Source organism: Choloepus didactylus, chromosome 18 (assembly GCF_015220235.1).
Source record: "Choloepus didactylus isolate mChoDid1 chromosome 18, mChoDid1.pri, whole genome shotgun sequence".
In the NCBI taxonomy this organism is placed as follows: Eukaryota; Metazoa; Chordata; class Mammalia; order Pilosa; family Megalonychidae; genus Choloepus; species Choloepus didactylus.
The window spans coordinates 20,655,156-20,678,437 of NC_051324.1; the positions used below are offsets into that span (position 1 = coordinate 20,655,156).

The 23,282-nt window shown below is 40.5% G+C and overlaps 3 protein-coding genes and 2 non-coding genes across 14 annotated transcripts in view; 4 read left to right on the forward strand and 1 right to left on the reverse strand.

The window, feature by feature from the left end:
* Nucleotides 1–95: 95 nt before the first annotated feature.
* Nucleotides 96–14,872, forward strand: TSR1 (TSR1 ribosome maturation factor). Of its 2 annotated transcripts, XM_037809234.1 has the most exons (15): nucleotides 96–205; nucleotides 399–502; nucleotides 770–989; nucleotides 1,071–1,205; nucleotides 1,587–2,011; nucleotides 2,534–2,693; nucleotides 3,109–3,266; nucleotides 4,111–4,307; nucleotides 4,976–5,138; nucleotides 5,506–5,616; nucleotides 6,347–6,479; nucleotides 8,208–8,324; nucleotides 8,707–8,847; nucleotides 8,962–9,036; nucleotides 9,166–14,872. In XM_037809234.1, exons 1-15 carry the CDS (start codon nucleotides 109–111, stop codon nucleotides 9,342–9,344), a joined length of 2,415 nt encoding a protein of 804 aa, XP_037665162.1. In that variant the 5' UTR covers nucleotides 96–108; the 3' UTR covers nucleotides 9,345–14,872. The 2 variants fall into 2 exon arrangements, with proteins under 2 accessions (XP_037665162.1, XP_037665163.1); XM_037809235.1 differs by lacking the exons at nucleotides 96–205; nucleotides 770–989.
* Nucleotides 4,323–21,166, reverse strand: SRR (serine racemase). 8 transcript variants are annotated; one of them, XM_037809241.1, is made up of 9 exons: nucleotides 20,800–21,166; nucleotides 17,573–17,835; nucleotides 14,280–14,451; nucleotides 12,696–12,825; nucleotides 12,402–12,505; nucleotides 11,120–11,239; nucleotides 10,905–10,979; nucleotides 10,203–10,412; nucleotides 4,323–7,808 (listed from the first exon to the last, which is right to left on the reverse strand). In XM_037809241.1, exons 2-9 carry the CDS (start codon nucleotides 17,599–17,601, stop codon nucleotides 7,728–7,730), a joined length of 921 nt encoding a protein of 306 aa, XP_037665169.1. In that variant the 5' UTR covers nucleotides 17,602–17,835; nucleotides 20,800–21,166; the 3' UTR covers nucleotides 4,323–7,727. The 8 variants fall into 8 exon arrangements, with proteins under 8 accessions (XP_037665169.1, XP_037665167.1, XP_037665165.1 ...); XM_037809239.1 differs by having other exon boundaries at nucleotides 4,323–9,896; nucleotides 17,563–17,835; nucleotides 20,800–21,164; XM_037809237.1 differs by having other exon boundaries at nucleotides 4,323–9,896; nucleotides 20,800–21,163.
* On the forward strand, nucleotides 5,764–5,856 carry LOC119515032. The gene has a single exon (XR_005212929.1). It is a non-coding gene; the product is annotated as a small nucleolar RNA SNORD91 family (small nucleolar RNA).
* Nucleotides 6,630–6,724, forward strand: LOC119515030. The gene has a single exon (XR_005212928.1). It is a non-coding gene; the product is annotated as a small nucleolar RNA SNORD91 family (small nucleolar RNA).
* Nucleotides 20,998–23,282, forward strand: part of SMG6 (SMG6 nonsense mediated mRNA decay factor) — a 226,197-nt gene continuing 223,912 nt past the window's right edge. The window contains exon 1 of one of the 2 annotated variants that reach the window (XM_037809231.1): nucleotides 20,998–21,182. In XM_037809231.1, the coding sequence (XP_037665159.1) occupies nucleotides 21,095–21,182 (88 nt within the window). In that variant the 5' untranslated portion in view covers nucleotides 20,998–21,094. The remainder of the gene's footprint in view (nucleotides 21,183–23,282) is intronic. The other variant, XM_037809232.1, reaches the window with a different exon arrangement.

Sequence of the window (23,282 nt, forward strand, 5' to 3'; positions counted from 1 at the left end):
CACCGCCCCTCACTGAGTGGGCCCGCCCCTTCCCCGCCCCCATGGAAGGACCGGAAACACTCGGTCCGGCCCGGAAGCAGTGCTGACTCTGTGCACGTGAGCGGCGGCATGGCGGCACACCGCTCCGGCCCACTGAAACAGCAGAATAAAGCTCACAAAGACGGGCGGCATCGGGGTCGGGGATCCGCTCAGCGCGACGGCAAGGGTGAGAAGATAGAGTAGGAGAAAAAAGGGCTGTTTAGCTCATATTAACTGCTTTTCTCCTTGCCTGGGTTGAACTCATTTCTGTCGGGCCTGGTCGCCGCGTTAAAGGCCCCTTCTAGGGTGGGCGGAGACGGATCCCCTTTCTTGACTTTTCTGATGCCAAGCTTAAGAGCCTTATTTGGTTTGTCCTTCAGGCCGTCTAGCATTGAAAACTCTAAGCAAGAAGGTCAGAAAAGAGCTCAGCAGAGTAGACCAGAGGCATCGTGCCAGCCAGCTCCGGAAGCAAAAGAAGGAGGCGGTGAGCGGAGCGGGTTTTGGGGAATGGTGTGGCTTCACAACCATTCTAGGCGGGTAGTGCCTCGAATCAGAAAGTGTGACACTGGGAAAAGACCGGTGATGGGAAGTAACTTTAGAGCACATACTGGGCGTGCACATCTAGATTCCCTCTAGGGCATATTTTGCTTTGGTGTCAGCTGCCATGCTCCGTTTAGAGGCGTACTGTTGGAAATGCAATACTGAAACGTAGTGAGATATTGATATGCTTTTTGATCCTTTTGATCTCTAGGTCCTAGCAGAGAAGAGACATTTGGGCAGCAAAGATGGCCCTCCCCATCATGTACTGGTGGTGCCCCTGCACAACAGGATTTCCCTGTCAGAAGTGTTTTGCCTGCTTCAGGATAGGGACTCTGGGATAATACACCTGAACGAATGGGGAAGTAGCCATAGCTTTATGCTGCTATGTCCCTTGTTGAGACATCGGTGGTTTTTCACATCTGCAAAGCCAGGTTAGAGTATACAAGGAAACTTTCTATCATTATTGTTGAGTTTTTTGAGTATAATATGCTGACTTTTTCTTCTGTCTCTAGGGGATTTGCATACTGTGTTAGACATGGCTAAAGTGGCTGATACCATCCTGTTCATGCTTGATTCACTAGAAGGCTGGGACAGCACTGGGGATTACTGCCTTTCCTGCCTCTTTGCTCAAGGCCTTCCCACCTACAGTGAGTTGGGAATATTGGAGACCAGGGAAGGAAGTGAATTAGCATTTATTGAGCACCTGTAATTTGCCAGGTACTATACCTGGCACTTGATACAGGAATACCCTGTTTGCAACTGGTAATGGTTTATACATATGTGTCCTAAACTTGGACTGTTATTTACAAATTAACTACCAATGTGCCTTTTTATCTCTGGGTTGCCTTTTGCCCAGAGGAATAAGATGATGAAGTTTGGTTTCACTGTGAAATGCCCAGGGTAGCTGAATGTTGGATTTCCCAGTGATCTCTGGGCTCACATCTGAACTGTTAGCTTGTTTGTGAAATGAAGGGGGATTTTCACATAGTGAAGCAACTGGTAACCAAGCCTTTTTCTCTTGCATACAGCTTTAGCTGTCCGGGGGGTTTCTGGTCTTCCACTGAAGAAACAAATAGATGCCAGAAAGAAGCTAAGTAAAACAGTGGAGAAGCGCTTTCCTGATGACAAACTTCTCCTATTAGACACTCAAGAGGAGGCAAGGATGCTGCTCAGGCAGTTGGCTAGCCAAAAGCAACGGCATCTTGCCTTTCGAGATCGACGGGCTTACCTGTTTGCCCATGCTGCTGACTTTATGCCTAGTGAGGAGAATAGCTTGGTGGGCACTTTGAAAGTCTCAGGCTATGTTCGTGGGCAGACTCTGAATGTAAATAGCTTGCTGCATATAGTTGGACATGGTGATTTCCAGATGAAACAGATAGATGCACCTATGGACCCCTGTCCTTTAAATCACAGAGTGATTAAATCCCAAAAGGACTCAAGCCTGGCAATGGAGGTAAGATTGATGCTCTTAACCATGTACTGTAGATTCATACATCAGCTGGTGCAGGATGGGAACTAAGTTCAGAGAAGATAGGCTGTACTCAGGCCAATGGAAGTGATTACTAATATGAAGTAAGGCAGTAGCTGACTACAAATATGTTGATAAATCACGTTTATCTGGCACTTTCTAAGTGTCCTGTACTGCATTTGGCTCTCAGTTTATAGAGGATACCGAGATGTGCTCTCTTCTGCCAAAAACTTAATTAGGTCAGGAAAATGGCAAACACCCATTGAACAAAGATTGAGATACTATATGGTTAAGTAGATTAGCATGCTTCACAGAGATCAGACTTGAGCCATGTGTTAAAGATGAATTTGATTCATGAGCTGAAAAGAAATTGACAAGTTTTGGCTTTGTTTCATTGTTTTATTTTCTACTTGAGGACTGGGGTTTAGTCTGGATCTTTCTGATTACTGTGTTAGATTTAGTGGATTTTCAGTTTATGTTTGACTGACATCTGCTTTTGGTTTTTAGATTTGTGCTACGGATGCTGTAGCTGAAATGGAAGAAGACCTTAAGGTCCTAATGAAAGCAGACCCTGATAAACAGGAATCTTTGCAATCAGAGGTTATCCCAGATCCATTGGAGGGGGAGCAAACCTGGCCTACCGAGGAGGAGCTGGATGAGACAAATGGTAGTTGTACAGAGACTTGTCATTCATCTGACCTGGAATTGTGGATTTTGTCTAGCCCATGTTGAGGACCGTATAGGGTAGAGTGGGATGAGAACATCTCCTCCTCCCAAGTATTGTATGTTTATACTAAGTGTTGAACACAGCTTTGCTCCATTTCTCAAAATTACTTCTGCTGTTGTTTTGAAGTGAACATGTAAATAATTTTAGATTCATTCCAAGATCTGTTTAGTTGTGTAAGTATTGCTTATTTTCAAGTAGCTGAATTAAACTTGGAAGTAGTCTGTTCTACTCATAGTATCTGCTAGTGTTTCCAGTGTTGGCAGTGATATCTAGCTTTTTGCCTAGGTGAAACTACTCTCAGAATTATAGAGGAGAGGTGGCGCATAATTTGCTTCCCTGGTTTGGGCTTTTACAGACTTCTTGAAGAAAAGTTCCAAGGTGGTAAAGAAGGTCCCCAAAGGAACATCCAGTTACCAAGCTGAATGGATTTTAGATGAGAATGGTGAAAGTGGTGGGGAAGGGGATGACTTTGATGATATGGAAAATGAGAATTTTATGGAAGAAGAATCTCAGGTAAGGAAATGGGCCTTTAGGCCACTTCTGTGTACAGCCTCAAATGCAAGGCAAAGTGTAATTCTGACCTTAAAGGACATGTGCATGGTCATCCTTTAAGAAATGATTTTATAGTTGTTAAGAATGAGACTTGTTTTATAACTTGGCATTGGTTGGGACTAGGTTATCTAATAAAATTGTTTAATTCTTAGCTTAATAGCTTTTGGGGTAGAGGCAGGTGTTCTGTTTGTTAATGCTGCTGTTTTGCCAAACACCAGAAATGGATTGGCTTTTATAAAGGGGGTTTATTTGGTTACAAAGTTATAGTCTTAAGGCCATAAAGTGTGCAAGGTAAGGCATTGACAATAGGGTACCTTCACTGAAGGATGGCCATTGGCATCTGGAAAACCTGTCAGCTCAGAAGGCACGTGGCTGGTGTCCGCTTGCTCCCAGGTTGCGTTTCAAAATGGCGTGCTCCAAAATGTTGCTCTTGGGGCGTTTTGTCTTCTCTTAGCTGCAGCAACTCGTCAGAATGACACTCTCAGTTGCTCTGAGGTCCCTCTGTTTGTGAGCTCTTTTTATAGGACTCTAGTGAACTAATCAAGACCCACCCTGAATGGGCGGGGCCATATTTCCACATTCAGTCAAGAGGTCACACCTTAATCAAAGGTGTCACTCACAGTTGGGTGGGTCACATCTCCATGGAAACAGCCTAATTCAAAGATTCCAACCTAATCAACACTAATACATCTGTCCCCACAAGATTGCATTAAAGAATATGGCTTTTTCTGGGGGACATAATATATACAAACCAGCACAGCAGATGTGTGATTTTTCTGAAACAACTGCATCCTTTATTGTAAAGGATGAGAGTAGCGAAGAGGAAGAAGCGGAGGAATGTGAAACTATAACTCTGGGAGAGTCTGAGCGTGATGATCTGTATGATGAGAAGGTGGATGAAGAGGCTGAGGAAAAAATGTTGGAGAAATATAAACAAGAACGTCTGGAAGAGATGTTTCCAGATGAAGTAGACACCCCCCGGGATGAGGCTGCTAGAATTCGGTTAGTCAACAAGTCTTAAGTTCAATCAGTAAGTTTTTATTTAAAGCATATGAGGCTTAGAACAATGTTAGGGTAATGCAAGAAGGGAAAAACATCCTCCCTGCCCCGAAGGGTTCACATTCTAGATAAGGTGAAACAGTATTATATAATCAAGTTATAGATTATGTTGTACAGACAAGTAATGTTACAGGATTTTAACAAAGGAGAAATATTAAGGTTAACTAGAAAATGCTTCCTGTAGGAGCTAACTATGGTTTGGGGGTGGGGATGGGGTTTGGGTCAAACAGCAAGAGTAAAAGCATGGAGATGTAGATGATCATGTCTGCTCAGAGATGAGTCTGCCTAAAAGTCATAGAGTTTACGTCAAATATTAGAAAGATAGGACTTTTAAGGCCCTTGTTAAGTTAAAGAGTCATTTCCTGGTAGACTCTAGGGGAGCCACTGTAAATATCTTTCTCACTGAGAAGCTTGGGTTTGGTTCTGAAATGTTTATTATAAGCTTTTTGGAGTATGGTCTTGCTTTTGTCTGTCAGGTTATTTTGAGAGATGCAGGTGAGAGTTCTTTTAAGCTAGAGACCTTAGCCATTTTAGAAGTGACTTGAGTGAAAGGATAAGTAGCACCATATCAATCTAACATGTTAATTTCTTTAAAATATCCTATATTCTAGATTTCAGAAATACAGAGGCCTGAAGAGCTTCCGGACATCTCCATGGGATCCCAAGGAAAACCTTCCTCAAGATTATGCTAGGATCTTTCAGTTTCAGAACTTTACTAATACTAGGAAACGCATCTTTAAAGAGATTGAGGAAAAAGAGGTTGAAGGAGCTGAGGTATCTGTCTTCCCTTGTCCATGTCCCTTCCCAGTTTGCCTTCCTTTGCTAGGATGCCCCTTATTTACTCCTTCTCCTGGCACAAGAATGAGTGAGTACCTTTATTTAGTTTTGTGCTGCCCATAACTGAATCAGGGGAGCCACTGAGTTGTCAACAAGCGTGATTTGGGAACAAAGAGGTACCAGAGATGTTAGCTGAAAAAGTTGAATCTGAGTAGTTGAAGCATATGTGAAAGACAATCTTGAAGGGCAAGGGTTGGCTTTTGGGTAGTCTTGAGACTTTTAACAGATTTGGAGAAATAGTCTGTGTCATAATAATTGGGCCCTTAGGGTAACCCTGTGATTGTTTTCTGCTTTCTTCTGGCAGATTGGCTGGTATGTGACAATTCATGTCTCTGAAGTCCCTGTCTCAGTGGTTGAGTACTTCAGGCAAGGAGCACCCTTGATTGCATTTTCCTTATTACCTCATGAACAGAAGGTAAATTAGTGTCTTACAGGGAGTTATGAAACTTCTCAACCAGTTCTGTCTGACTTAGTCTAAAGTTCTGTTTATGGGACTGATATTTTGCTCATTGGGATATGAAATTCTGCCTTTAGGATTAGTAATCAGAGAGAATGAATAATATAGAGAAGTCAATGATGCTTTTACCCAAAATGTCTGAACCTGTCTGAGGCATCTCAGTGATGCAATCTATGTGGTTCTGAGACTTCTCTGAGATAAGTATGTTTTTCAGATCAGATTTTGAAAAGGATTAGCAGCCTTAAAAATAGAGGGGGGTTAGGCCAAGGTGCAGCTGTCTTTTTCTTGGTGGCTAGTAGTCCTGTTGGTGTGTGAGAGCTCTGATCTTTGGTCAGTGTGCATAAAGATTTGGGGAGGAAGGGGCTTGAATGGGTGTTATTTTTAGGTGTGAGTGACTTGAAGGCCACTGACTCTAGCAGAGATTGAACTCTGTGTGTTCCTGTGGGAAAGTAAGCTAGCATAGAATGGGTGCAGGAAAGCTCCGAAAATCAGCCTGTGTTTCTTTGAGGTAATGTGAGTAGTTAGTTGGAGGTGAAGGATGAATCTGTGTCACACCTTCTGCACTCCACCGTTAACTAGCATTATTAGTTCCTAGAGTGAATCTGAACTGCTAGTTTGATTTGACTTCTTTGAGGTTAGGCTGTTGTATTGCTAGACTAAAGTTCCGTTTTTCTTACTTGGTCTCCAGATGTCAGTATTGAATATGGTAGTGAACCGACACCCTGGCAACACTGAACCTGTGAAAGCCAAAGAGGAGCTGATCTTCCACTGTGGATTCAGGCGCTTCCGAGCCTCACCTTTATTCTCTCAGCACACTGCAGGTTATCAGTGGGGAAACATGTGGGTCCTTGTCTTTTTGGGGACTATGACTCTAAGACATCTCCCCCTCTTTTTTTTAGGTTGTTGGTGGTGGTACAGAATGCAGTTTCAAACTTGAGGTCTCTGGGTTAGAGGTATTTTCAGTACTCTGGTTTAGAAGCCTATGATGTTTTTATCCAAAATGTCTGAACCTGTCTGAAGCATCCCAGTGATGCAACCTCTGTGTGGTGCTGAGGCTTCTCTGCCATAAGTATTTGTTCCAGAGTAGTTTTTCATGGGAGTTGGCAACATTATAAAAAGAGTGTGCCAAAGTTTGGAACCCTTGGCATGTGATATGCCAGTAGCAATATGGGTGAAGGGATGGAGGTGAGGTATGGCTAACAGTTGGGTAAGGCAGAGGTACAGAGATGTTGAGCCTGGATTAGAGTTTGGAGAATAGTAGCCAGGGACAAAAATGATTGTACTCTTGCATGTTAGGATTGGGAATATGTGTTACTTACTAACTTTGGGGCTTTTGGACAATAGCTCTGAGCAATGGCAGAAGGAAACAATGAAGGAAGTGTTAATGGATACTCTGGATAACTTTTATTCTCATTCCAGCTATGCTGTCTAAAATGAGGGATTAATTTTTCTTTCCCTTCAAAGATTTCCTCCCTCCTGTAGCTTTAGTATTAAAAGGGGGGTGAGTTACATTGAAGGTAAAAACAGAAGCTCCAGATAGTCCTCAAGACCAGGGTCAGCAAACTATTGGCCATTGAGCCAGATCTGTCCCACTGCTTATTTTGTGTGTGTGTGGGTGTGTGGGTGTGTGGGTGTGTGGGTGTGGCTAAAGTATTTTATTAAACTAATGTAACTTGCAAAGGCTTTTAAAAGAAATTTTAAAAGCAAAGTTATTAAAAGTTTTCAATAAAAAAGTATAGTTGACAGAAAAATTACATTTTCTTTGTAATAAAAGTAAAATTTTGTTTTTGAGATACTGTCTGAAAATTTTACACTCTCCAACTGATAGATGCAATATTGTACTTTAACATGAATTCTCATGGTTAATGCAAACAAATATTAATAATAGTTCCATCATTTGGACCATAAGAATCAACTGTCCAATTTTAAGGAGAAAGTAACATTTGTCATCATACAACATGGTTGTAAAAGGCTCTTCAAGATGTAGATGTTTTCTAGCCTTGTTACTCTATTAAATTCTGTAGAGAACCACTGCTTACTTTTGAAAATCATTTTTTCTTGGAATACAGTCATGCTCCTTTGTTTACGTATTGTCTCAGTACTTTTGTACTACAGCGGTAGAGTTGAGTAGTTGTAACAGACTGCATGGCCTGCAAAGCGTAAAATATTTTATCATCTGGCCCTTTATAGAAAAAGTTTGCCAACCCCTGCTCAAGACTAAGAGCTGTTGATTTAGGTGGGATATTTTCTATAAAGCACTGATTATTAAGTTAGGTAGGAATGATGGGCATTAGAATCAGCTGGAGAAGTTTTTGAACCTCCAAATATATTCCAAGCTACAAGATTCTGTCTGTAGTTGAAAAAACCATTGGGTATCTTTTAGTTGTATTGAGACAGAAAAAAGGATTGAGAATGGGTTAAAGAAACACAAGTTGCCTTAAGTTTAGGAGTTGCACTGATACAGTTCTTCACAGGTTGACTGGCCCCTGGATTGTCTGTGGTTTCTCAAAATGTTTTTGTTTGTTTGTTTTGGAAACTCACTATTATAGCGGATAAGCATAAATTTCAGCGATTCCTGACTGCTGATGTGGCCCTGGTATTAACAGTGTATGCCCCAGTCACTTTTCCTCCTGCATCTGTGCTGCTTTTCAAACAGAATAGCAATGGTAAGTTGAGCTCACAGAGGTGAACAGGCAGGGCTAAATAGATTTAACACTCTTTCTTAGATTTGGGAGCCTAATAGTCAATTAATAGTATTACAGTGGGTCTGAAACAGGGATGACAAAGGGGGTTTTATCTTGTTTGCAAACTTTAGCTAATTGGTAGAGGCTGCTTAGTATGCCATATTTAGGATAGGTTCTGGGGACAGGCTTGGCAGAATTACCATTTAGTGGTCTTTGCCATGGACCAAGCAGGGCAGCAAAACTGGCATCCCTGTTTCAAGGGATCTTCAAGAAAATCATGCATAAGTCTTTCAGTGGATTGGAGCAATAAATGAAGGCATTGCCCTGTGGATTCCTAAATAATTGTCTTGCTCTTGCCCTGTAGGAATGCACAGCCTCATTGCTACAGGCCATCTGTTGTCAGTGGATCCGGAAAGAATGGTCATCAAGAGGGTTGTTCTGAGTGGTCATCCCTTCAAAATTTTTACTAAGATGGCAGTAGTGCGATACATGTTCTTCAACAGAGGTAGGGAGGCATGAAGGAGGAGGATGGGATCTGGTTGCCTTTATGGGGTGAGGATTTGGTTTACATTTTGTGGGTAAATGTTTCATCTTTGTCTTCTATGTGTTTCAATCTAAGAGGATGTGCTGTGGTTTAAACCGGTGGAACTGAGAACAAAGTGGGGCCGCAGGGGACACATCAAGGAGCCTTTGGGTAAGAGAATGTGAAGTGTGGGACCTCGTCAAGATTTCCCCAATGCTATTAAATTACTATTAGTTAGAGGACCACTGCTTTAAAATTTCCCACTTTCAATTTGATCAGTTTGCTCTGTTTTCTTTCTAGGTACTCATGGCCACATGAAGTGCACTTTTGATGGGAAGCTAAAATCTCAGGACACAGTACTAATGAACCTCTATAAACGAGTTTTCCCCAAATGGACTTACGATCCATATGTTCCAGAACCAGCATCTTGGGTGAAAAGTGAGATTTCTTCAGCAATTCCTGAAGTGGACATGGAGTAATAGATTCAAAGGGATTCATATTGCCAGTTAGCCCTCTAGGGTCAGGAACCTACAGGTTGTAATATGGCAAAGTTGTTTTCTACTTCAGCCTATAGGCCTTTCACAAATGGTTCTTCTTGACCTTGGCAAGGGGTCTCAGTTAAATAAGTATGTTTTTCTATTACTACTTAGTCCAAAAAACTATTAAATCTTACTCAATAATAGCAACTCTTAATTGGGATTTTGAAAACTATTTAAGAGGGGATGATTGAAAGTTGACAGTTTATGACAAAGACAAGAAAACAAAATTTCCAAGGGTCTAGAGACACTAAATCCCATCTCCTCTGTTAGCATAGATTAAACAGAAACAGATGGATGTGGAGCTGGTGTTTCAGCCTGTTTCACCCAAGTTAGGGAGGTTAGGTCTACATTTCCACCACTGAGCACAATACAAATGTTCTTTACTTCTGGGGAAACTGTTTGAAAACGTTGAGATAGCACAGCAGCCACTCCAACACCAGCGGTAGGTTCAATGAGTAGTTTCATCCTCTCCCACACCAGCTGAGTTGCATGCTGTTGGTACAGAAGGGAGTAATAGTGAAATGGGAGAAGGGAAAAGGACTTATTGGTTTAATTGTAAAGGCCAGATGAGGATATGTGCCCTGTCTGAATTTTTTTTTTGTTTCTTTGTATGTGTGTTGCCAGTGAAGGGCATAGCTTTTATTTCAACTCCACTTCTGTTGAAAGAGTTGTCTTACTGTATCTAGGGGACCACCCACGTGTCATGAAGACACCTAGTCAAGCCCTCTACTCGTAACAAGATTCTTTTGCCTAAGAAGTTGCTCCCTTCTGTTAGTCCCTTTCCCGTTAGAGCCTCACCTTAATTTCATCCTCTGTGACAGTGAAGACATCATCCACAAGGTCCCTTATAATAGGCCAGGTGTTGAAGCCAATGCTGGATTTGACACCATCTGCTATGGTTTCTGGAGGATAAGGATTGGGGGTCAGTTCCCCCTTCATTTTGGACTGGTAGCAGTCATCTGCATTCAAGGGTTCAGCAGCATATACTTTCACACTAGGTCTCAGAGCCTGGGAAGAGGAATATTAGGTACCTTACAACTAGCCACAGCATTGCCCACATGCCTAAAATAAAACAGTATGGCTACATTTCTGCCCAAGTAAGAGGCTTCCTTTTGATGATACATTCATTGAAGATAGGACCTTTAAAGCACTTTATAAATATATTGAATGTCTAATATGGGCCTTCAGTTGCTCAGATTACATTTGTTTCTACTGGTAATTTAGGAAGAGTAGTCCCTGGCTTGGCTAGTAGGCTTGTGAGATGGAATTCAGGGAAATGAATGTGAACGTGTTCTTCACTGTAACTGCTTTTGTGCTGTAAAGTTGTCATGGAATAAGAGGGTAGTGAGGCAGAGAAGGGCCTTCCATCTCAAATGCCAAGGGATGATGAGGAAAGAATGGCAGTTTTGGGGGAATGTTCAGCAAATATCCACAACATACTATGATGTAAAATAAAATCCATGCCTGAACTGGGGAGTCCTCTAGAAGTTGTTTTCTCACCTTAACTGTAATTGCTATTCCAGCAACCATTCCTCCTCCCCCTACGGGTACCACCACTGCATCCACCAAGGGAACCTTTAGTGAAAAAAATATAAAGTATAAATAAGCCTATCAATAGGCACTTTAGATATACATATAAAATAACCAAATCTATAGCCAAATATCAGCTAGACCAGTAGCTAAACAGGACGAATTAATTAATTATGTCATTTTACCTGGTTCAGCACTTCCAGGACAATTGTTCCTTGCCCAGCTATCACTGCAGGCTCCTGGTTGGGATGTACCATAATGCCTTCTGTTTCTTCTATAATTCTTTTTGTAACCTTTTCTCTGGACTGCAAGAGTACATTAATTTAGCTTACTTGATTACATTTAAGAGTTCCCAATTAAGTTAGAGTCAGTCCTTTAACACTTTGACACAGTGGCCTCCTACTGTTTTTCACTTTGTTTAGGCACTGGGATATAACTGAATAAAACAGTGCTTGCCCTCATAAGAGTTATTCTTATATGGTGGTGAGAGTGGTAGGGGAGATGTGGGATAAAAGTAAATACATGGTATGTCATAAAAATGTAGTAGTATAGGGTGGGTCAGGAAAGGCCTCTGATAAAATGACATTTTAAAAGATGTGAGCAAGTCCTGTGCATCTCCAGAACACTCCAGGGAGGGGGGTTAGTGTCGAGCCCAAAGGCCACAAGGAGTGTTTGGCTTCTGTGAAGAACTTCCAAAAAATTGGCTGGTGTGGTAGGGGGGAGGTATTGTAGGAAATGAGGTCAGAAAGAGGAATGGGCCAGTTCATCTAAACCTAAAATTACTGTAAGAACTTGGGAAACTACTAGAGGATTCTGAGCTGACAAGAGGACAGGTTCTTAATAGATCACTGTGGTGATTCCTTTGAAAACAGACTAATGGGGCAAGGGTAGAAGCAGGGAGACTAGGCTACTGAAGTGAGAAATGGTATTGGCTCTAATCAGGGTCAAAATAGTGGAGGTGGTGGGAAATAGTTGGATTATGGAAATATTTTGAAAGTAGGGCTATCATTTGGCTGTGGCATGTGAGAGTTACCCAAGATAACCAAGGTTTTCTTGCTTAAGCAACTAGAAGGATACAAGTTGCCATTTACAGAGATGTAGAAGACTGTAGGGAGAGCAGTATTGGAGAAGATCAAGACTTTGGTTTTAGACCTCATAAGTGTGAGATGCCTGTTGACATCCAAGTGGGAATGTCAAGTAGCAGTCAGATATACAAGTCTGGAATTAAGGAGGGAGGGTCAGGACTGGAGATAGAAATTTGAGACTATAGTTAAGAGTATAGGTGGTAGCTTAAATCAGGAGATTAATGAGATCAGATATCTGACTGAGTGTAGAGAAAAGGTTGGGCATGCTAACATGTAGAGATGAAGAGGCAATAAAGGGAACTAAGAAGGAACAACTAGTGAAGTAGATGAGTTGTCAAAAGAAAGCTGTGAAGGTGGTACCGAACATTGCTTTCCTTCTTACCTCATCGCTCTGTTCACTGTACGCTATAGAGGCTCCATAAGCTTGTATTGCCAACTTTTTACACTTAGGAGCTGTTTGGGGCACCACAATATAAGCAGGGATACCTGGGAGGGGAAAATACGGTTAGTGCAAGTCAGGAGAATTTGGGACAGAAGCTTCCGTTCAGTTTGCCTGTAATCAGATAGGGACTCTTAGAAATTTACTTCCCACAGCTATCACCACTGTCACTGAAAGTAAGGATGACTTTTCACTTCTCTGATGATCCTCCCCTTACCTGAGAAATTAATTTAGTACCTTCCAATTTGGCAGCATAGGTGAGAGCCTGGCCATGATTTCCACTGCTGTGGGTAACAACAGCTTTGGGTTTCTTCCCTTCTGAAGTGGTACGAATCAAGCCTCTGATTGCATTAAGGGCACCACGAAACTGGAAAAAAAGGGATGGGGAAGCCATGTATTTAAAAACCAAGGAGCTTTTCTAGATTTTCTTTCCCTAACACTTCATTTTCAATTTATCACTAAGTCTTAATCTTTCTCCTAAATATCTCATGCATTTTCTCAGCCACTGCCTTGGTTGAAACACTCATTTCTCAATTTCTGTTATCAAACCTCAATTGATCCTGCCCCAAAGCCAATTCTCATCTAGTATCTCCACTAGATTATTAAAGTGATCTTTTAAAAATGCAAACCTGATGATCTTTGTTGACTGCCCATTTTTATAAGACCAAGGACAGATTCCTTACAAGTTGCAGTCTTCTAAACACATCTATTACCTCTATCACAGTGTTGTAGCCATCTTAAATTGCTTCTGGTTTCCCTCCTACCACTTTAGCACTCCTGTTCCTTTAAACATGCTAACATCTACCTGTAGGTCTTTTTTTCCATTCCCTGATCAGCTAAAAGTACTCATCCTGTAGAACTGGGATTGAGCATCACCTGGTTCAGCTTCCTTGATCTGCCAGGCAAAATTGGATACTTCATTCTCTGTTCTTCCACAGCACTTGTATGTTATCTGTTAAGACATTTCTCATCAACCTATTTGTTGATCAGCCTGTCTTCCCCTGTAAGTATGGATAAAGGGCAAGGTCTACTATATATACACCTACTGTAATTCCCGACATAATAATAGGTGCTTAATGTATGACAAATGGAGTAAACCTTGGGATAGTAGAAGCCAATGGCAAAAGAAAATGGAAGATTTTATTTTTTTTATTCTCAAAGTTCTCAGTTAATAGGTAGGGGAAAAGGTAGATTGCTGAGGTCCTAAAGTTACCATTTAACAGGTACCGAACACCTGTCAGGCACAGTGCTAAATGCCCCATTTTGTTTTTTACATCAGAGAATCTTAAAGCTCAATTAAATGGTCAGGAGAGTCTGGTAAAAAGCCAACACATATAATTCTATTTTTATGTATAGAAAAGGCACCAACATATTTGATAGAAAAGAAGTTTATGAGGGTTTAGCTAGGTTAAGATCTTTTATAGTCATAGTAAGGTATCAATGAATAACAAGTCGACACAAGGCGAATGCTTAACTTGGTTGTATGTAGGGTGATCACACTTCCCATTTTGCCTGCAACTGGCCAGGTTGTCTCAGTTTAATCATTACAGGTTTACCCTTTCATTCTCAAATATGTCCTAGTTTGGAAAATATATGGTCACCATAATTACAAGGAATTTTGTGAGTATAAAAGTGGCCTATCAATTCCATGTTAGGTAACTAGGACTTTATCAATGGGAAATTTCTGCAACCCTTTCTTCAACAATATAAAGGTGTTAATTTACTTTTGTCTACCTCACTGAATAGTTAGAAGGATCAAACAAAGTTTATAAGTGAAAGGGGTTTGAAAAAATACATGATACACTAACAAGGGATTGTTACCTTAAAAGATCCAGTTTTCTGGAAGAGTTCACATTTGAAGAAAAGATTGCGCCCTGTTCCTTGATTCAAAATGGAGCTTGTTAGGACTGGTGTAAGGTGGATAAAATCTCGAATGTTCACATGAGCTTTCTCAACATCAGCAAGGGAGATGCAGTACTGAGCACACATGGTTCTGAAACCCAGTAACAAGAAAGGGATCAGATCAAAACAAAGTCTGAAACAATGTGTTTATCGAAAAGATTTTGAAAATGCCTAACACAGGAGAACAGACCTGGGGCCTGTAGTGGTAACGTGGGAACTGTGTTCATCACTAGGGGCTCCAGAATTTCTGTATGTAATGGGTTATGTCTTGAAGCTGAATTTCTTAGTAAGCCTAACAGTTTTTCTGGTGATGCTTTACAGGAGGTAGGAAGGCTAAAGCTCCCCTCTCCCCCCATACCATCTCTTGCTTATCTGCCACTTATCTCCATATTGCTTTTTCATCGTTGTGAAGCTGCTTGAATGAACTGGGTTCAAAATCTAAGTTTATTTTAAAAAATTAACAAAAAATCACCCACAATATCACCATCTCAATAAATTAACTGTTCGTTTTCCATGTTGCCTTCTATTTTTTCAATATTCTGTTTTTTTAATATGACAGTTAAAACCAAAGATAACATTGCCCCTATCATTTAACATAAACCATTTGGCTGAGTTTCTTCATAGTTTTTATAATTATAATTTCCAGTAATTGCATGATGCTCCCATTTTTTCACTTTTATTGTAGCATTTTGTAAATGCAATTTTATTGCGATATATTCATATAACATACCATTCTATTGTACATTTAGAAGTGAAGTGTCTTTATTTTTCCTTATTTCAAAAGCTATACTTGTTCAAGAACAAAACAATGTAATCTGAAAATACAAAGATGCAAAAACAACATGAAAATAACCACTACACCCTCCTACCCAAAGACAACTGCTAAGCTCTGGTGTTCATCTCTCCAGGCCTTCATATATACATGAATATCTACCAATCTTATCAACATATACATTTGTGCAACTTTTAAAATGGTCTAATAGTACTTTTTCCAAGAATACCATAATTTTACGCTGTTGAACATATAGACTTACTTGGTGGTAGTGGTGGGGTTTATAATGATGTAATAAACAGCTTTGTTGCAAAATTTCTGTGAATCTGCAAACATCCTTAGGGTTCCTCAAATGGGATTTTGTATCCAAAGGCATGCACAGTTCTATGATGTTTGATATCCACTGCCAAACTGATCTCCAGAAGAGTTTAGATTATATCAATTTATACTCCCAATTGCCTAAGGAATGTCAATTTTCATTTACCCTTACTGTATCATTTTTTAGTTAATTTAGTGAAATATGTCTAGTAGTTCTCATTTACATTTCTTTAATTACTAGCAATTGAACATTTTTTTCTATATATATATATATATATTTATTGGCCATTTTTTCTATTGTGACTCTTCAACACCATTTACTGACTTAATCATATTTTTCCCCTGAAATGCCACTTTCATAAAAAATTTCTATTAATGTTTGGGGCTTATTCTGGACTTTCTATTTTGTTCCCCTGATCACACTGCTAATTCCTTTTCCACTTATACACTGTATTAAAAAGTTCTTCCCTGATTACTCTTTCCAGAATTTGTTGGTGGTTCTCACACATCAGTTGTTCCAAGTGAACTTCAGAATTCACTTATCAAGGTTGCCAAAAACTCCTTTGTAAAATGTTTAAATGAATTGGGGACATAACTGACATTTAAAAATTAAGTCTTCCCATTCATGAACATGGGTGTCTTTCAGTTTATTACTGTTTTTGTTTTAGGTTTCTCAGGAAAGTTTGTATAGTTTTCTTTATTTAGGTCCTGTATATATATGATTAAATTTATTCCTAACTACAGTGTGTTCTTTTGTTGCCCCTGAGAATGAGATATTTTTTCATTAGATTTTGTTTCCTCATGTATAGGAAAGCTGACAATTTTTGCATATTTATCAAGTAATAGGAAACTTTACTAACATCTTATCCTTATAGTTTAATAGTTGACTCTCCTCACTTTTTAAAATAAAACAATCACACTCTCTGCAAATAAATGTCTTTATATTATAAATATACCTCTGATAACATTTTTAGTGACTTTATAGTTATTGGTTTATGTGAGTTTGCCACATCCTCTTGATTTACTTTCAGTAATATTTTTCGGTTACATTTTTTGGCAAAAACATCTAATTTTAAATTTATTAGTATAAAGTTCTACATATCAATAAAATATTTTAAAATATCCTTCATATCTGTGGTTTGTTTATTCATTCATTTATTCATTTAATCAAATACTGAGCACCTTCTATGTGTCAGATACTGTTTGGTCTGGGAATATACTGTTAGAAAACAGACGGGTCTTATAAAGCTTACAATCTAGGGCGGAGATGTGTAATAATCCAAAAATAAATATATATTTACAAATTTTGATAGGTGCTATTAGAGAAGTTTATTATGATGGGATACCATAATGGGGGGTGGGATGCACACACACACACGCCTTATTTAGATTAGGGAAGGAGGTAGAGGAAGGACCCCTATGGAGAAGTGAAATTTAAGTTGTGGCCCATAGGATGAATGGGTGTTAGCCAGGCACAGAGTATGGGAAAAGTGTTTCAGACAGAGGGAATAACGTGAAGGTTTTAAGGAGGAAAGAACTTGGCATTTTTCAGTAACTGAAAGAAGGTCAATGTGTCTGAACATAGTGCTCAAGGGGTGTGTGATAAGCGGTAAGGAGAGTGAAGTTGGCAAGGTCCAGACATGTGAGAACATGATCATACAGGCCACATTAAGGCTTTTGAATTTTTTTCTTAAGAACAATGGAATGCCATTGAATTTTGAGCAGGTGAGTGACAGGTGAGACTTCACATGATTCAGGAAATCACTCTGGCTACATTGTGGTAAATGAAAAGGAAGGGTAAAGAGTGGAATTAGGGAGTCCAGTTAAAAGGTATTGTAGTTGTTCACATGAAAGACAAAGGGGGCCTGGATGGCAAAAGTAGATATAGGAAAAAAATAATCATTCAGGATTCATTTTGGAAGTTGTTACCTCAGCTTCTTGGTTGCAAGTGAAAGAACTGCAATTTGAACCAGCTTAGAGAGAAAAAGGGGGTGGTAAGATTTATCGGTTCACAGAATCCCAGGGAGGGTTGAAAAAATCAGGGGAAGGGCAGGAATACCCAACCTCAGGAACAACTGGAACCAGAGACTTGAGAGCTTCCAGGACTCTCACCGCTTCTCACCTCTGCTGCTTTCTGCATGTTGGCTTCATTCTTTTTCATTGCAGACCAGCTGGTTCCACATGGCAGGACACGTGGCTGCTGACATCTGTGTTTTGCATTTTATAGCTTCCATACTGAAGTTTGCTTTCTCAGCCTCAGTTCAAAAAATTCTGGGTAAGGAATCTGATTGGCCCATCTTGGCCCAGGACCAGAGGCCAAGGGTATGAGGTCATTTAAGATAATACTATGCAATAGTCAGAGGTAGTTATAGAAACATAAAAAATCTTAAAAATGAAAAAGAAACAGAATGAAATCTATAACATTATCAATTATGTACATTTAAAACACATACATACATAAAACAACATTATTCAAAGATACAGGTATGTTCAAGGACATATATCAAACACATTACAATGGCTACCTAATGGAGGGGAGGAAAGGAACATGAGTGGGAATTTGGATTGAAGGGAATAAAGATAAAATGAGAAAGCCTTATTGATGATAGTGTGAACCAAATAGTATGATTGGCTCACCACTCTGCATCCAAGGGGGAAAAAAAGCAATGGGAGAGAGGGAGGGAAGAAAGAAAGCAGAAAGAAAGGAAAAGAGACAGCAGATTCTGAGTGGGAGTGAAGGGTAGTTTTCAAGAGAAAAGGGGAGAATACTGAAAAGATGATTCCATACATGTTCACTACAGAGATAGAAGAGACACAGCCTAATATTGGATTAAATGGGGGGTAGTGAGAAAGGGGAGGTGTCAAGGATGACTCCTGGCTTTTGATTTAGATGGTGGTATATTTACTGAGATATGAGACTCGCAAAGAAACAAGTATTTTTAGGGAACATCAGAGATTTGTTCTGATGAACTAAGTTAATTTCTTATGGGACACCCAAGAAGATGTCTCTTTAGTTTTCTGTTTTTTTCCCCTCTCAATTATTTTTGGCCAGAATGGATATATTTTAATGTCTTTTTTTTTTTTTCAAAGAATGAGCTGTAATTTATCAAGCACACTTCTTGTTTTCCTTATCCATTTCTGATTTTATCTTTATTTCTTCCTTCTATGTTCCTTTCATCTTCTTTTCCTAACTTTACTGAATGCATAGCTTATTTTTATTCTTTTTAATTTAAAAATAAAGCACTTAAGGCTACAAATTTTCCTCAGTATTGCTTTAATGATATACCACAGGTTCTGTTATATGATATTTTCATTAATCTTAATTTCTAAAACAAAACAACTTCAGATTTCTTTTCTTTCTTGACCCAAGAGTTCTTTCTTTCTTTCTTAATCTCCACATAGTTAGAATTTTTTGTTTAACTTGTGGTTATTCATTTCTAGTTTGTGCCAGGTAAATTGACTTGTACACTCATTTTTAGAAACTGAATTCCGCCCTCTTCTATTATTGAAATTTGCTTTATTGTTTTCTGGATTACCCAATTAATATGTAACAAAATCCCTACTATAAGATATTAGAACATTAAGGAAGTTTATAAAGCCTTCACTCTCTGTCATCAAATCCACTCTCTTCCACAAAGGCAATCACTTTTAACAGTTTGGTATGTTTTCTTTCACACCTTTTCTGATGTATTTATATTGAAACTTATAAATAAAATGAATGGTTTTGTTGCACACAGATAAAACCATACCATATATATATATATATATATATACACATATATACACACACACACTATATATATTCCGCAATTCACTTTTTCTCTTTTAAACAATTAATACATCTTGAAGACTGTTTCATGTCAATACATAAAGATATTATGTATTCAGAAAATTTCATTGTGAAATAGGTCTAAATATGGTTGTTTTTCGTTTATTTTTTCCTGATATTTCATGAGCTCTTTAAATTGGAGAATTCAAAAATTTCCACAAACTTAGTAAATTTTATTCTATTATTTCTTTGATTATTGCTCCTCCTGAGTCAGTTCTGTCCTCACCTTCTGGAATTCATATTTGATGTTTATTTGTTTTCTTAATCCGTTCTCCATATTTCTTATCCTTATCTCATAGTTTTTAACTATATTTTCCTTTTGTGTTCTAATAAATTTCTTGAGCTGTGTTAGCTTCTGGCATATTTACTTTGTATTTCACTGACACTGTTGCATTAATTTGGCAATTGTGTTTTTCCTTTCCAAGACAGTTTTCTTGGTCTAAATTATTTTCATCATTTCCATCTATAAAAATAAAAACCAACGCAATGCCCTCTAAAATTTCGATATGAAAATAAATTAGTTCTTAAAATTTCTTCCTAATTGTTGCATATCTATTTTAAAGGTTGCCATTTGTTCTAAAATTCATCCCATTCTTTTGAACCATTGGGATTTTTTTCACGTATCTTTTATCTTTCTCCATATGTTTAATGTTCTGGTGGACAAAGTGTCTGCCATATAATACAAATTAAGATGAATTCTGTCAGAGATTGTTCAAATCTTTTAGGCCCAGAGTAAAGAATAATTGGTAACTATTCTTTGATAGCCTAGAGGGGTACAATAGACTGGGTGGGACTGGGAAAGCAACAGGTGGAGAGGCAGCCTGGGGAAGTCACCACAGTTCTGAACAGGCGTTCATGAGCAAAACAGACTAAATACCAGAGAGAGAGGGAGAGAGGAAGAGAGAAACAAGAGAGAGACAGCGAGAGAGGAAGAGAGAAACAAGAGAGAGAGAGGAAGAGAGGAAGAGAGAGAGAGAGATATCCCTGAAGCCCTTGGAAGCAAGCAAAGTGATTTTTTTCAAGAACCCACAGTGATACAGAAATTCCCAAATCGAACTATAATATCCCCTGATTTACTTCTGCACAACCTCTTCCCTCTGCAAGAGTCTACTATACATTATTTTTTAGAAAAAAAAGAAGTCAGGTGGCTTGGGGATGTAGTTTGCCATCAAGGAAAATATTTTGATATTCTAGTAGTAACAATCTGTGTCGCCCTGGGCAATTCACTTCTCTGGAGGTTCAGCTTCCTCATCTCTAAAATGGGGTGAGAATATCTACCCTCACAAGGTCTTTGAGGCCCCCAAGGAAAAAGCCTGGGGCACTAGTCCTGCTGTGGCGGAGACCCTGGCCTAAGATGACCGGAGGAGGCCGGACTGTGGAGTGTCTCCGTCAACACGAGCACCAGACAAGCACAAGCATCCTCGATGGCCACCACAGCAGCAGCAGCAACAGCAGGCACCGCCGCGAACACCTCGCCCCCAGCCTTCCGCCCGGCCTCGCCTCCCTTGGCCTCACCTCACCTCACAGGCGCCGCGCCTCTAAGTCCAGCCTGGGTTCACCTAGTCCCGACTACAACTCTGCGCACGCGCAGCGTCCGCCTCTCCCGCCCAGGATCGCGCTTCGGCTCTTTCCCACTCCCGCGGCAGAACGTGCGTGCAACGCTTTTCCTCCCAGTGCGGCCACCGTCGTTTGGGGAGGGAGGGGGCGGGGAAAAGGGTGGGAGGTGGGCGAGCGCGGGCGCCGCTCGTCTGTCGTGGTTTCCTGGCTGCGCGCGGCGGTGGCGGAGTAGGTGCCGCTGTAGCAGCAGCCGCGAAGATGGCGGAGGGGTTGGAGCGTGTCAGGATCTCCGCGTCGGAGCTGCGAGGGATCCTGACCACTCTGGCTCCGCAGGCCGGGAGCAGAGGTGAGTCGCGCCGCCCAGCTCCTGGGCCGGGCCTGCCCGCCCCGCCTCCCTCTCCTCCTTTGCCTCCTCCTCTCTCAGTCCGCGGCGCTCGGGTGCCCCCGCCCTTTCCCCCAACAGTGGGGGCGGGGACCGCGGGCTGTCCCTTCACCCCTACCCACCCTAGGGCTAGTGTAGGGGCAGATTCAACCAGCTCTGGCCCACTCACTGTGAGCCCAGTCCGAGTTCCTGCCTTCACCCCCTTATTCACCGCGAAGGTGACTGTTCCTCTTTGCCCAGCCTTCTCAGACAAGCCCGTGGATTCCCAGCCGTCAGGGGACAAGATCAGGAATGGGTGCTGGGGTCTGATCTAGAAGAGGTCCCAGGATGTATGGTTCCCAAACGAATTATCCAGAGGCCTCTCTAGCGTCGGAGAAAAGGAACTGGGGAGAAAGGTTAACAACCTGAGACTTCCTTGCTAAACTTTTTGTCCCTCCCCAAGGCAGGCTTCTGAAGGCTGTGCCCCACTGGAGGGATCCTGGACATTAGCGAGCTGGCTCTACTCTGGTTTGGCCTTGGCATGTGTGGGAGCAGTTTTTATCAGAGAGAATGCTCAGCTTGCAGGTTAACTTAAATTCTCCTGTGACACCAGGAAAGCTCAGAGGAAGATTCAAGTGTCTCAGGTCTCCTTTGTTAGGCAGGGGAGTTGTGTAGAATGGTAGCTGTGATAGGTGCCTTCTCCAGGCTTGTGGCCAAAGTCTGTGAAATTAGTTTTTTTTTGGTCAACTGAATTGGATTATTCAGGCTCTGTGTTAGTGCTCTCTTTTGGAAATTAGTAATAGTTTTTTTTTCCCCCTTCACTTGTTGCAAAGACTGCTGAGGATGAGCTGTTGTGGGGTTAAACTGCTATACGTTTATTCATACTTGATGACAGTCTTAAACTTCTGAAAATACTGAATCAGATTTCAAACTTCAGGGTTTGTTTTTTGTTGTTTTTTCTTCTTTCTGTTTTATTATACCCATTAAAAGTGGGTGTAAATACTGGAGCATAAGATCCCTAGTATACATTTGTTTGCAATTGTGTTTATAGAACAATACTAGGATTCTATACTACATTCAGTTGTGAGTACCCTATAATATTCTTACTGATTCCAGTCACTTTCTTACTGAAATGTTTAGTGGCTACTTGTAGTAGTCTCTCCTCGATAGATAAAGGTAACAAGCAAACAGACTTGCTTATTCGGCTTTCAATAAGTTGATGGAGCTTGGAGAGTGGCCTCTGAAGTCCTGTACTCTTATTTCTGGGTGCCTCAGTCCTTGGTGTTTTGAGAGCATGTCACAAACCTTCTGTCTACTTCTGGGGAAAGCTCCCTTCTGGAACCTTTTCCTTCTCATATTCCATCATCATAGTAGCAGTTAGTCTCAGTATTCTAATGATGATAGCCCAGGTAGTATTTCCTTGGAATGATTTTGCTGGCTGCTGTTAGAGAGAGAGTTGGCGAGCATGAGTGGAATTGAAGAATGTGAAAGGAACTGCTTCCTGTTTGCTTCAACAGGAGGTATGTGATTGGGTAATTGGTATCCTAGAGAAGAGGCTTGTTCTGGATAAGTTCAGAGATCAGGAGTTAACATTTTTTCTCCAGAGGTGTCCAAGACTGTGGATTGCTATGCGCACCCTTCTTTTTCTCCATCTTTTTTTTTTTTTCCTACTAGTATGTTAAAAGGACTTAGCCATCCTGGAAAAATGTTAGAGGTGGAAGAAAAGAGCTGAGATGTCTCTAAGGACTCTATAGACAGAAAACAGTGTAATATTAAAACTGTTAGAGATCTTTTACTCTGTGATGATAAGGTAGTTTGGTCCTAGGGGTCTGAACATGGCTTAGGTAACTCAAGCGACTATGGTTTTGGTTTTTCCCCCTTGTTTTTCTGTTTTCATAACCCAAGTGTAGATAGCTCCAAATGCAATGAAGTTCTTAGCCTTGGCAGTTACTGAACAAATATTGTAAACCCAGAATTTCTGCTTCTGTGGAAATTTCCTTTTTTCTCTAGCAATATGAGCATTTGGACTTGTGTTATGTAACTAGACTGACAATTTTTTTCCCTCCCTACTCCTTTATTCTCTTC